The 13,826-nt window shown below is 44.6% G+C and overlaps 1 protein-coding gene across 6 annotated transcripts in view; it reads right to left on the bottom strand.

Annotated features, from left to right (window-relative positions):
- Positions 1-3,029: 3,029 nt before the first annotated feature.
- The window catches only part of LOC102452998 (centrosomal P4.1-associated protein-like), a 70,533-nt gene continuing 59,736 nt past the window's right edge, over positions 3,030-13,826 (bottom strand). For 5 of the 6 annotated variants that reach the window (XM_075924636.1, XM_075924635.1, XM_075924638.1 and 2 more), the window contains 5 exons: positions 9,117-9,221; positions 6,486-6,626; positions 5,637-5,721; positions 5,227-5,347; positions 3,030-3,799 (listed from right to left, as the gene is read on the bottom strand). In XM_075924636.1, the coding sequence (XP_075780751.1) occupies positions 3,610-3,799; positions 5,227-5,347; positions 5,637-5,721; positions 6,486-6,626; positions 9,117-9,221 (642 nt within the window). In that variant the 3' untranslated portion in view covers positions 3,030-3,609. Of the gene's footprint in view, positions 3,800-5,226; positions 5,348-5,636; positions 5,722-6,485; positions 6,627-9,116; positions 9,222-13,826 lie in introns of those variants that run through there. The other variant, XM_075924640.1, reaches the window with a different exon arrangement.

Genomic DNA, 13,826 nt, shown 5'->3' with positions numbered 1-13,826 from the left:
CTCCCACAGATAACCAAAAATTGTTATGTGATTGTTCTTATTTAAATGTGCCTATGGTGACAGTGCACTCTGTAAGTGAAATAATGATGTTTACACTGTGGTACACAAAGAGATGCGACTCCTCAAGTAATCAAAATGCAGGACAATGTAGCACTTTAAAGACTAACAAGATGGTTTATTAGATGATGAGCTTTCGTGGGCCAGACCCAAGTGGGTCTGGCCCACGAAAGCTCATCATCTAATAAACCATCTTGTTAGTCTTTAAAGTGCTACATTGTCCTGCATTTTGATTCAACTACCCCAGACTAACACGGCTACATTTCTATCACTCAAGTAATCAGGCTCTATAGGGTTTTACAGTACAAAGTCCAGCACCTTGAATTGGACCTAGAAGTAAATGTGAGTCCAATTAAGTCATCAAAAACTCTTGTAAAATATCACCTGTGAGTAATGCACATCTAATAATTATATAGCTGCATTGTTTGCTATCAAACTTCTACATGGTCTTCATGTATAGGCTCACATAGATGCAAAATACATTGCCAGGCAGCTCCTGTGTATCTTGAGCCCCTGACTGGGTGGGGCTCATTAAGCACCTGGGGGGGGGGGGGGGCTGTGTTGCCTCACAGCTCCTTAGAGGGAACCTTGGCATAAAGAGTTTTATTTTTTTTACAGTTCATTCATGGAGTCAGAGACGTGTCCGTTAGAAGGCATTTCATTGACAACAATAAACATATATGGTACATCTCTCTACACTTTCAGAGAATAAATAAAAGCTGTGATAAATGCATACATCTGATTTTAAACAACCCATGGGCTTGTCTAGACATAGTGTGAGCAGAGCGCTATGAACAAAAGTTATATATTCAATCTGTGTAAAGCTTACATTTAGTGGAGAAACGCATGTTTGCAAATAGATTAGTGGCCAAAGTTCCAAAAGTTCCAAAGTTCTGCCCATGATTCTGTGTGCACCTGCCTTGCTAAAATGTAATACCCATTCAAATCAGGAACTACCATGCCCACATACAGCCTAATCCCACGCTATAGAAGCCAGAGGGAATTTTGCCATTGATTTCAATGGAAGCTGGATCAGCCCCATTCTTATGCACAACCACAACCCTGATTTATGCAGGGATAAGCAGGGCCCACATACTTTCTAAATTTCAGCCTCTGGGTATATCCCATATGTGCTACATAGGTGAGGAACCATGGATCTGATCCTGAAAAGAAATGAGTGCCTCTAGTAAGATCAGCGGGAGTTGAGAGTGCTCAGAAATAAACAGGTACAAGCCACATATAAATAAGACTATTCCTCATTCTGCTGCGGATTATGATTTATGGCACAACCAAGCAGATTTCCATATACTTAATCAAGATTTAAGGGTAAAAATGACAAACGTAAATTACAAAAAATGTCTGCAATACCCGTAAATCTAATTGAATGCAGCGTTTCAATGACAGCTTTGCTGTGATGGTTATTGGGAAAAAAACACTTAGGCTACGTCTACACTGGCCCCTTTTCCGGAAGGGGCATGTAAATTTCACGAGTCGTCGTAGGGAAATCCGCGGGGGATTTAAATATCCCCCGCGGCATTTAAATAAAAATGTCCGCCGCTTTTTTCCGGCTTTTAAAAAAGCCGGAAAAGAGCGTCTAGACTGGCCCCGATCCTCCGGAAAAAGCGCCCTTTTCCGGAGGCTCTTATTCCTACTTCGAAGTAGGAATAAGAGCCTCCGGAAAAGGGCGCTTTTTCCGGAGGATCGGGGCCAGTCTAGACGCTCTTTTCCGGCTTTTTTAAAAGCCGGAAAAAAGCGGCGGACATTTTTATTTAAATGCCGCGGGGGATATTTAAATCCCCCGCGGATTTCCCTACGACGACTCGTGAAATTTACATGCCCCTTCCGGAAAAGGGGCCAGTGTAGACGTAGCCTTAGTCTTGTTTCAACCTTTATGTAGCAGCATGGTAGATCAGTCTCTTTCAAGAAATCTTTTTAGATTTCTGTAATAAGTTGCTCTTTGCAAATCCACAGAAATGGATTAAAGATTACAATAGTGAAAGGCATAAAATTCTAAACAGTTTATTTTACACATAGGGAGTAAAAGGAAAAAAAAAGATGTTATCACAACCAAATTACAGAATGTATTAATCATCAAATACTTATAAAAGAGTAATTACATTTTTATGCATTGTAGTCTGGGATCAATATTAATGGGAAATAACTTGTTTCGTACACTTTCTCTCTAGTCAGACTATGTTTTCCAGACTGCAAAATAATTTGAATGCAAATTTGTATCCTAAGCTGCAAGAAACAAAACGGAGAAATGAAGAATTGCAGAATTTTGCAATTATTTTACACTTGCATGCGAGGAAAGAATAAAGGTAGGCTGCTAGATGAGAGTGCAAGAGTTTATACATGTATTTTTGTGCTTGAGTAAAAACAAAATTAAATAATGCTGAAGAGAGAAAGACTGAGGTTAGGTCTACATTGCAAAGAAAAGTTGGAAAAAGATATGCATTTTTCCACTTTTTTTCCAAAAGAGGCTTTTCTGAAAAAGCCTCTGGTATCCCAGAAAAGCTCTTCAGTGCAGACATAGCCAGACAGACAGACAGACAAATTAACTAGAAATATTTGTAAAATTAACTACATCAGTCCAGAACTTCATGGAGTGTAAATCAACATGGCTCTATTAAAGTCTGGGGAACTGGACCATGATCTTTAGATTTTTACTTAATAAACTGCATTCGCATTAATTATTTTATTTAATGCAGCATGTCTGGGAGGCATCTACCATGCTGAATAATAAAAACAATAGTTTTTGCATTTATATTGTGTTTTTCATTCCACAGGATCTGAATGTGCCTTACAAGTATGGGGCTTACATATAATGCCATTGAAATGCAGATACTGCTGGGATAGACAGAGGAGCCAACTGGTATCTAAGAAAGGGGAAAGGAAATTTTGGGCAAGGTCAGCAAGCATGCACAGAAAGTACCATTAGTTGGTTCATTTCTGTTCAGGGCAGGTTTGAGTACAGTTTTAGAAGCCTTGTTCAAGAAACACCCTCCCAGTAAACTGTAGTTCAACCAAAATTCAGTGAATACAAGTAGAATTCAATCCTACATATCTGCTGGGAATGGGAACACGTGGTCCATGGGAATCCAGACATATCAAATCATATGCTCAGTCTCTTAATCCATTGGTTCTTCCTTACACCTGGTGGAGGAAGTGAAATGTCGATTGACATCTCCTTGTGACCACATGGGTGAAAGTAGCTCCAATGTAATATACACTGACTGCTGCAGGAGATAGGCAGGTTTCTGGCTTTCCTTGAGGCACATGACATTCATTTATAATTTTAGAGAACACAACTCATTGTGAGCCTGAGCCTTAATTAACTTTGATAGACATTGTGGGTACTCAGGCCCACTTACAGTCAGGCCCTAATTCTTTCAAGGAACCAAAAGCTAGGCAAAGAGACAAGAGAAAAAAACATATCAGACTGCTGCACTTCCACAGGATACAGCTATCTACACTGTAAAATAATAACAAATCTCAACCACAAACTGGCTTACATGATCCACATACAACCCTGCAACTCAAAGAGATGAATCACTTCTTATTAAGGATGATATTGCCCTCTCTGTCTTTGATTCGAACCCGTCCAGAAGAATACTTTGTTTCCTGTTGGCCACTGGAGTACACTGTCTTTATAGTGCCATCGGGGTATTCCCTCCTCTTGAACTGTGATGTGTAAATCTCCCTCTGCCCGTTACTGAACATCACCATTTTATCGCCATTCCTGAAAGAAATGACAATTGAAAAAGCAGTTTGCCATGCACAAAGACCCAAGTTCCCTACGGGGACATACTATATCCTGACCAGGAGCAGTGGAAACTCTCTAAAAGTGGAGGAGGATGCACCATTGCCTTAAACTATGGTCCCTGCTCCTCCACATCACTGCTTCTCCCAAGACTTTGCCCTTGCACTACTCCTTCCCCTGAGGCCCTGTTCCTGCTCCACCTGTTGCCCTCAAACCCCGCCTGCTGCTCACTCCACTCCACCTCGTCAGTTGCCCTTATGGCTGGTAAAAAAACAATGGGGCCATGTCCCGACCCCGAGAGAGACTCCAGCAGGGAAAATATACTGTGTGAAACTACTACAGGACAGTTGACAGCTGCAGAAACCAATGCTGAGGGCCAGGACTGCCTCCAAAGAAGCTAGCAGTGGACAGGGAAAGAGCGAGGAATATGTGGAATCAACACATTGAACAGCTGCTTCCAGTAGTGAGGCTGAGTCCCACCCAGCCATAACGTGAAACTACTTCTGGCAGGTGAAAGCTACTAAAGAGGTGACGCCACAGTTATGCTGCCTGAATTGAATCCTTCATATAATGTATGGGCCCAATCTGGTGCAAGGACATTTGACTGATATCTCCTTGTGTCAATGTGAATGAAAGTAGCGCATATATTACACACGCTGCTGCAGGAAATAGGCAGAGTGCACAGGAATGCATTACTGAGACAGCATGTTCTTATGACTGTATTTGATTTGCAGCAGTGGGAGTGGAACGTAACACACCAGATGGACGCTTTCCCTTCCATGTTTGAGCAGAGCCCGGCTCTCCAGCCACCCAAATGTAACACAATTTGCAGAAGGACTGCGGTTCTCAGCACTTCTCACAATCTGGTCTTCAACATAGAGATGAGTCAGCATGTACATTTAACATAATAATTTAATAACATAATCTGCACTTACCAAGCAGTATTATTATTGCTCATTTTTCACTGAGGCCCAGGGAAGTGTTACTTGAAGTGAGAGTCGGTGACAGAGGTAAGTATAGAAGTCAGGAGTCCAGATCTTCAGTCCCCTACTTTATGCATTAACCTAGTGCACCTGACCCTACAGTGCTTTGCCCTTTGCATATTAGTCATTGCAGCTGTACAAAGTGAGTGTAAAGTGCTACTCAAATCCCACCCACTGTATCTGAATGCAAGATGCAAGACAGTGAAGAATCATCCCCAGTGCTTTGCTCTGGTAAAAACTTTTCTCCGATCACACTCCAAATCCTGTCTGCTTTCAATTTGTCTGAAACTTCTGACCAAATCAGTACGTACTGAAAACAAAACAACCACCTCATTTGTTAGAGTTTTAACCTTCAGCCCTCTCACCAGGAGAGCCAGACTATCCACTCACTGACCCATTCAGGTCACCTCAGAGGATACTTACTTTTCTACTTTTACTACCGTACCATCTGGAAAAACCGTTTCCTCCAGCCCGCCATCACAGAAGCGTTTCACTGTCTGATCTGGGAACACAATTTCTTTGGTGCCATCGGGGTGGTGTTTTTCTGTAGAAAATACAACATGTTCATTCACAACACATGGGGGTGAGGAGGGAACTTTTTAGATGATAACTTAGTAAAACTTGTAAAGAATAAATAATGATAAGCATCTAAATGGTGCTTTTACGTCTGCAGATCTCAAAACAAATATCCATTATCCTAATTTTATAGATGGGGAATCCAAGGGAGAGAGAGGCAAAGTGAATAGTCTCAGTCCCCCTGAGGTAGAGTCAGGCAGTTTTTTATAAGAAGACACACCTGCAAAAGTAGTTCAAAGTTATGAGCTATCACATACCTATCTGATTGTTAGGGAACTGCAGCACCTCCAAGCCATTTGGATAAGTGGTATGGGTTGTCTGTGCATCTGCATAATAATAAATCTGCAAGGGCAGTAAAAAGTTTGCATTTTGTTTCAGATATTTTAACAGTGGGATATCGTGATAGCAATAGGTTTTAAAAGTATCTTGTAGAGAAATTATTTTGAATTAACTTAGGATATTTGGAAAGCACATAAGTTACTGCATTTATATTGCAACTCCTCCTGCTCCTCCTTCCCTCACATATAGGATGTGTCAAGATCTTGCTTCTTTCTTCTCTACAACATACAATGGAGTTGCTGATTGTCTTCCTTGCCCACTGGATCCTTTCTCTTGCTCCCCTTTGCACTTCTAATGAAGTATAAAATTCTCATCCTATCTTCAAGAACCTGCTCAACTCCAGCCCACATTACATTAGTATTTCCTGTTGGTATTATGGTAGCACCTGGAGGAGAGGACCCCAATGTGGTGGCACCATACAAAAGTATAATAAAGAGACATTCCCTGCCCCAAGGAGCTATGTCTCACACTTTGATTTGTATCATGGTTTCCATTTCCTCTGGTTGCACCAAAGATGCCAACATCAGAGTTCTGTTCATTCCATCCTCTAGCTCTGTCTTGGCTTCTTTCCACTCTTCCACCTGTTTGAGGGGTAGACTCAGTAGCCCAATTCACCAAACCACCCTGCTTCTCCTTCAAACCCCTACTAAAAACTCTCTTCTTCAACTGTGTCCGCAAGCCGTGAGGTTTTGTAGTACTAATAGATCTGCATAAAATATTGAAATGCTTTTTTCTTAAACAAAAAGAAAAGACAAGTGTTGACATACCACTCTCTGATCCGACATGATCTTCTTTACGTCTCCATTGAAAAAAGTAACCACCGTCATCCTTTTATCAGCACTGATCTCTTTCTTGGTACCGTTGCGGAAAGTAATGATTCGACGTCCATCAGTAAGCACCTCTTCTACCTTTAAAGACACAAAATACCCCACACAAGAGAAACAAAGTAGGACAAACACCCCTCTCAGCGGCAGCAATGCAGTTTCAGTGGTTAGTAACACTGAGGTGGTGTAACTGAAATGAGAGTTTGTCACTAAATACATTAACACAGGGACCTTGGCTATGCTGCAGCCCTTCAGAGCTTATTGCTACAGCATGGGTAGGTAATTCCTACCTCACCTGTGTGCCAACAGAGATATAAAAATTGTCTTACTCTAACTCTCCCTTCTCTTCCCCTCCCACCCCCCATATATGCTGGCTTTGTTTCGTGGCAAGCTGGCCAGATTGCTATTTCCTCTCATTCAGTCTGAGTTTCAGAGCGTGGGCAAACACTATGATTTCAATGAAGAACAACAGAATTCTGCAGCTACTCAGTCGAAGTGAGCTAAGATTCCTGATTGAGACAATCTAGTTAGCCTGCGTATATCTCCACACAAGCCAGAACAAACTGAGCACCCCACCAAGATCTGGGTGGAGAGGACGTAAATGATTCGATCTGATAAGATGGCATATGGTGGTGACATATGGAGACGGCAATTTTATTTCCAAATAATGGGATCTCATTAAAAGCACTACAGCTCTACAGAAGCTCATTTTGGTGGATGCAGAAAGCCTCTGGGAAATCACCCAAGACCTCTTGACAGCGAACACATCACCAGTGTACTCTTCTGCAGCTGATGCATTTGTCAGATGAGACCTGCTGTCTAGCGGAACCTCTAGTTAACCCAAGCAGGCTTTGCTGGAGTCACTAGGCAGCTGCTTCTGGGCAGGTTGCATTGATTTACATAACAGAATCCATTCCATGAAATCCCAGTGGAGAAGGCAGTCAAAATAGCTGTGCCTTAACACTGCCATATGGCTCTAGTGTCATAAAACATTCCTCATGGGAAAGGAAAGTTACGCACTGAGAGAGGAGGAAAACAAAACATTTGAGAACTAGGGCTTCTCAAAACAGGTCCTGCAAAGGATACTTAGGACAATATTTCATTGTAACGCAAATGTGTTCAAAGATTCCAGAATAATAATTGACAATTAATATGAAGAACACTGAAACAAGAAGTATTGTTATCAAGAGGTCCAAGTGTATTAGGGTGAGTGTCAATGTCTCCACCTTTAATGCCATAACACCTCCTTCTACCTCCTCTCTAGCTCCCCACCCCAAAGAAGCCTAGAACAACTCCTGATTGTATTAGTTGAACAGGGGGATGAGAATGCTTAATCTTTTCATGACTGTTTTCCTTTCCAGATGCAGAACTACAGGTCCTGCATTCTCTAAGAAGGAACAAGGAGAAGTTATCAGAGCCCATCTCAATAATAACTGCAAAGAGTTGGGGGTCTCTGACCAGTATCCACTGGCCAGGCAGTGTCTACAGCACAGAAACTCCCATTAAAACAAACAGCATTAATTTGTACTCGCACTGGTAGTATTAGCAAAAAGGCCAACAACTGAATGGACATAAGGAATGAGCTAATGCCTCATGCAGAAGAGCCGATTTTCCGAAGTGCCAGGGGCGCTCAACCCCCAGCTCTGCCACCACTCTACCCTTTCCCCCAGGGATCCATCCATGTTCTTCCCCACCCCTTCTCCACCTCTTCCTCCACATCCATGCCCCTGCCCTGGCCCTGCCTCTTCCCCCCTGACCTCTTCCCCCACAGTTCTACCCCTGAAAGCACTGCATTGTCACTCCTCTCCTCTCCCTCCTGGTGCCTCCTGAATGCCGCAAGACAGCTGATTGCAGTGAGTGGAAGGTGTGAGGAGGGACTGGGAGGCACTAATCAATGGGCCCATCAGTTGGTGGGAAGCGCTGGCGGATGGGGAAGAGCTGATAGCCAGTGGTACTCAGCACCCTCCAGTTTTTCACTATAGATGCTCTGGGTCTGGAGCACCCATGGAATCGGCCTACGCTCCTATGATCTCATACATTAAGGCCTGGTCTGTGCAAGGAAACCGACCCAGAGCTGACAATGGGTCTCCCATACATTAGTGCTGAAAACAAAGTTTAACAGGACAAGCCTGTTTGTAGCAATGTTACACAGGAGATGGGTGGAGCCTGGGTTCAAATCTCACCCACACTTCCTATCATGGCATTGGGGTGAGTGCTGCCCAGTCCACGTGAGCAGGTAAACGCCACACTGAGGTAGCCCTGGTTCATCTGTAGGTGACAGGTGTCATTATCTCCAGTTAATAAATGGGGTAACTGAAGCAGATGGAATAAGTGACTTGCCAAAGGTCACTTGGTGAATCAGTGGGGAAGCTGGGAATAGAATCCAGCTGTCTGGATTGCGAGCTCATCAGTTAATCAAATTTCCCATAATATACCTTTTTACTTTCCTGTGGATAAGTGAAGCTTTACTTACAAAACATTATCTAGACTCCTCTGTAATGGTAATTCATGGTCACATCAGGGGTTCTATCAGTTTTCCGTTTTGTTCCCGTACATCTGCCCTAGGTTTCTTACCTTGCCATCTGCATACTCTATTTTTTCTCGCACCACCTCACTGCTTTTTTTGTTTTCTTTGTAGAGCAAAGATCTTCTAGATAATGTTGATTTTGGAGGAGAATGCTATGGAAACATTACAGTCCCTGTTATAGTCTTACACAAACATGGAGTTTTGCTAATATTTTTGTTAGTCTTAATCAACTCTTCCAAAAATATGGTAATCAGGAGAAAACTACTATGGGAGACAAGCACTGTAAAGAAAGGTGAGACAGGGCCCTGTTTTCATTTACACAGAGGACCTTTCAGAATGCTCTGGCAGCATAAAGTGGTCTTAAGTTATATTTACACCCACATTGAAAACGGCTCCCAGTCCCTTAGAGCCATCAGGCCCTAAGGGTACATCTACACAGCAGGAGAAAACTCAAAAAAAGATACACTTCAACTATATCAATTGCATAGCTGAAGTCAAAATAGCTTAATTCAGCTTTTGGTGCTGTCTACACAGCAGGAAGTTGAAGGAAGAGCACTCTTCCTTTGACTTCCCTTACTCCTTGTGAAATGAGGGTTACAGGAGTCGGAGTAACGTCCTCTAGTTTGACATTATTTCAAAATAAAGACTTGTAGTGTAGATGTGCGCTATGTTATTTCGGAATAACGTCAGTTATTCCAAAATAATACTGCTGAGTAGATATAGCCTAACTGAGAATCAGGCCCACAATGTCTAGATCCATCCTGACCCAATATTATCTACAGTCATGGAGTGTCAGTGCTTTGATCTGGAGGCGGAAATCCAATGGAACACTTAAGTCTTTCCCCTGGCACGGTAATGAGCCATTCAGGTGACCAACGCAAGAGGGAAGCAGACATCTGCAGACAGTTTTAGATGTGAGAGTGAGCCAGGACCCATAATCACCAGCCCCATCTGGGACCTTGGGCCTCTCAGTGCCAGCTGGCAAGGGAGTTACAAGATTAGCCTGATACTGATCTGCATGCTCTGGTTCACCAAAGAAAACCACGTGAGGTCTCAAACAAAAGCTGGAGTCACACTGCTCATTGATATTGTTGTGAAATGTCTGTGTACAGACACTATGTAAGGAGTCAGGTATCTACGCTCAAAATATGGTCTCAGATTCTGTATTATAGCAGAGGTGAGTAAATATTTTCCTGTCAGAAAAAAAAATTAATCACCCACTTCTCTGCTGTATGTAAATTAAGCATCATATATTAACACAATGGAGATACACAGGAAGTCAATGGGAAGATGTGAAATCAACAGGGAAGAAGCACACAGGAAAAACAAGTGATGCTTGCTGAGTGTACTCATCTCAGAGTAAAAGCAATGAATTTTGTGGATATAGATGGAAGGCAAAAGGCAGTAACCTGCACTCAGGATATAAACAGGTTGTTTACAATCACAAAAGCAGGACCGTGACCAGCTTTGGTTGAAAAAACTGCAAAAAGTTTCAGGCGAGACAAATTAGGCAGGTTAACCTACTAGGTAAGTTTAGTCTCTAGAAAGCATGCCATGGTTTTGTTTGATAGATCTCCCTGTTGTTTCCATAACCCTTATTCACTATTTCTTGAACCTTTGATAATGAACTTACTGTTGTTCCCAGTGCACATAAAATTCAGTGCTGCAGTATTAAACAAGGGCTGATCGTGAGCTGAATCATACAAGCTGATGGTACATGCTGCTCCCCTGGTAATTCTGGGAGCATTTGGGGAGAAGGTCCTGAAGGCTACAGGGAAACACTTCATAGAGGGTCAGGTCTGGAGTGCTCCTATTGCAAGCAAAGGAAGGACTGGTATAGCCCAGAGGAGAGGGCTTGGGTGTCTAACAGGCTGGAGGTATCAGGCTGCTGACATCCAGTTAAGCACAAGCAATCTCCCTCTCACTGCCCTCCTGCCAACATAAGGGCCTCCCTTACCTTTTGCATTATGTGTGCTTCATCACAGTGGCATTTTCCACAATGGTTCCTGATTCCCTGTGAATTTAACTGTCATCCATTCCCCATTTCATGCAGATTTCCTAACTGTGGGCCAAAACACTCAGGAGTAATGGCATTGCTCAAGAGGGTTTTTCTTGTGCAAGAAGGGGCAGTGTAGACGCTCCTTCTGGTGCAAGAGCCTCTTCTGCCAAAATGGTGGCTCATTAGGTATGCAAATGAGGCTCGGCGATATTCCACGCTTAGCCTCATTTGCATACTTCTCGTGCAAGAAGCCGCGAGTGTAGACATAGCCCAGAGGTTCCTCTGTTGCCTGTCTAGGTATGGCAAGATATCACCAAAGGATCAGAGTGCTGCTTTTGCAGCAAAGCCTCGTGGAGCACAATAGCAATGACAGAAAAAACACCATGAAGCGCTCTGAAGTCAACAGTGGCAACTAAAATGTAGTTAAAAATGTAGTTTTGCTAAAGCTTCGCACTGGAGCTCTGAGCAGCCCCAAGTCTTGCAGAGAGAACAATCCCTCTTTCTACTCACACAAGAGCAGAAGCATTTTCATCATGCAATGGGAGGCAAGGCCTTTCAGAAGCCTGATTTAATATTAAGCCATGAAAAAGTATGATATAGTACACTGTCTCTCAAGCTGTGGGTCAGAACCACAAAGTGGGTCATGACCCCCTTTGAAGGGGGTTGCCAGGGCTGGCTTAGACTGCTGGGATCAGGGGTTGAACCCCAAACCCCACTGCCCAGGGCCAGGACCAAAGCCAAAGCACAGGGGCTTCAGCTAGACAACAGGACTCCGTTGCAGGTCCCATCTTGGAAGCGGTGCAGGACTAAAGCTTTGCCTCCCCCCAAACATGGGGCAATGGGGCTTGATTGAGATTAGGCTTTGGTGCCCATCCTGGGGTCATGAAGCAGTGTTCCCTCTAACTTTTTATGCCCATATGCAGAAGGACATCATCTTCATAATGGTGCACACAAAATTCATTCTGCACATGGACAATTTGTGGTGGGGGTGGGGCTGAGAGGTTTGGAGTGTTGGAGGGGGCTCAGGTTTGCGGTGCAGGGCGGGGCGGAGGGTTCTGACTGGGGGTATGGCTCTAGGGATGAGGGGTTGGAGGGAGGGGACTCAGAGCTGGGGCAGAGGCTTAGAGTGAGGACTGCAGAAGAGGGGTTTGCAGTGTGGGAGGAGGTTCAGGGCTGATTCAGAGGACTGTGGTGTGGGGGGTTGAGGACTGTGGCTGAGGGTACAGGCTCTGGGGTAGGTTCATGTACAGGCTCCCCTGGGAGAGAGGGTTCCTCCAAGCTCTTTCTCACAGCAGCCACTATGAGCCAGGGGAGTGCACCCCCACCCCAGCCATGGCAACTCAAAGCTGGGGACAGAGAAGGACATCTGTCTGCCAGCTGCTGTGTCATTTCCCTAGCTGTGGCAGCTCTGTGCTGGGAGAGAGGTTTCTTTGTGTGGCAGTGTTCCCAGTAAGTTGTGTGCTTGTGCAAACACTCAGGAGATATTCCAGTGCCACTCAGCTGATTACAAGAGTGTCCACAGCTAGGGCTGTGTTTATATGGGTGGTGCACATTCATACATGTCTTGGTGCACATAAAATTTATTCCACACATGGATGGAAAAAAAATCACACCTGGATGGAAAAGATTAGCGGGAACATTGGAGGTAGTCCTGAGCTTCTGCACAGAGCTAGTTAGGCAGATGTGCAGCCATGCAACTCAGAGAGAACACAGTCATGAAATCATTTTTATTTCCAGGAGGGGGTCCCGGTGCAGTGAAGTTTGAGAACCTCTGGTCTCATGGCTAGGAAAGAAGGATGAAATGGAGGGATCTGTTTTCCCAGTTGTATTTATTTTGCTTGCATTGATGAAACATGTCAGCAAACAGTTGCATGGCTGGAGTTATGGGTGTTGAAGATCATTATGGTAACAAGTACCTATGATTAGCTCAAACCTTTGCTCTAGCATCCCGTACTGCATAAGGACCTTCTGCTGGTGTTTTTCTGGGACCTGAGATCATGCTGTTTCTCAGAGAGTATGTCTACACTACAAAGTTAATTCGAACTAACGGACGTTAGTTTGAATTAACTTTGATAGGCGCTACACTAGCGCTCCGCTAGTTCGAACTTAATTCGAACTAGCGGAGAGCTTAGTTCGAACTAGGTAAACCTCATTCCACGAGGACTAAGCCTAGTTCGAACTTACTAGTTCGAATTAAGGGGTGTGTAGCCCCTTAATTCGAACTAGTGGGAGGCTAGCCCTCCCCAGCTTTCCCTGGTGACCACTCTGGCCAACACTAGGGAAACTCTATTGCCCCCCTCCCGGCCCCGGACCCCTTAAAGGGGCACGGGCTGGCTACGGTGCCCGTGCCAGGTGCAAGCCTGCCAGCACCCAGCCAGCAGACCCTGCATCTGGCACGGCTTGAGCCAGCCACCCGATGCCCCCCAGCCCTCCCCCTCTTCCCGGGACCAGGCTGGCAGCTCCCGGGAGCTTGCCCAGGACCGCAAGAGGCGGGCACCCGCCTGGTCCAGTGCAGACATCGTGGACCTCGTCCACGACCTCCGCACTAGGCACAGGAAAGCGGCCGTCTAGGGCAGGAGAGCTGCCAGCCTGGCCACCCAGGAGCAGGTTTGCATGAAAATCAAGGGGGTCCACTGAGACCCCCGACCCTGAGCCCTGAGCTTAGAATGGCCGTACTGGGTCAGACCAAAGGTCCATCTAGCCCAGTAGCCTGTCTGCCGACAGCGGCCAACACTAGGGACCCTGGAGGGGATGGACC

This window comes from Pelodiscus sinensis, chromosome 3 (assembly GCF_049634645.1).
Source record: "Pelodiscus sinensis isolate JC-2024 chromosome 3, ASM4963464v1, whole genome shotgun sequence".
NCBI lineage: Eukaryota > Metazoa > Chordata > Testudines > Trionychidae > Pelodiscus > Pelodiscus sinensis.
Note: the sequence above shows the minus strand (reverse complement) of the source record. Positions and strands in the feature narration are given on the sequence as shown.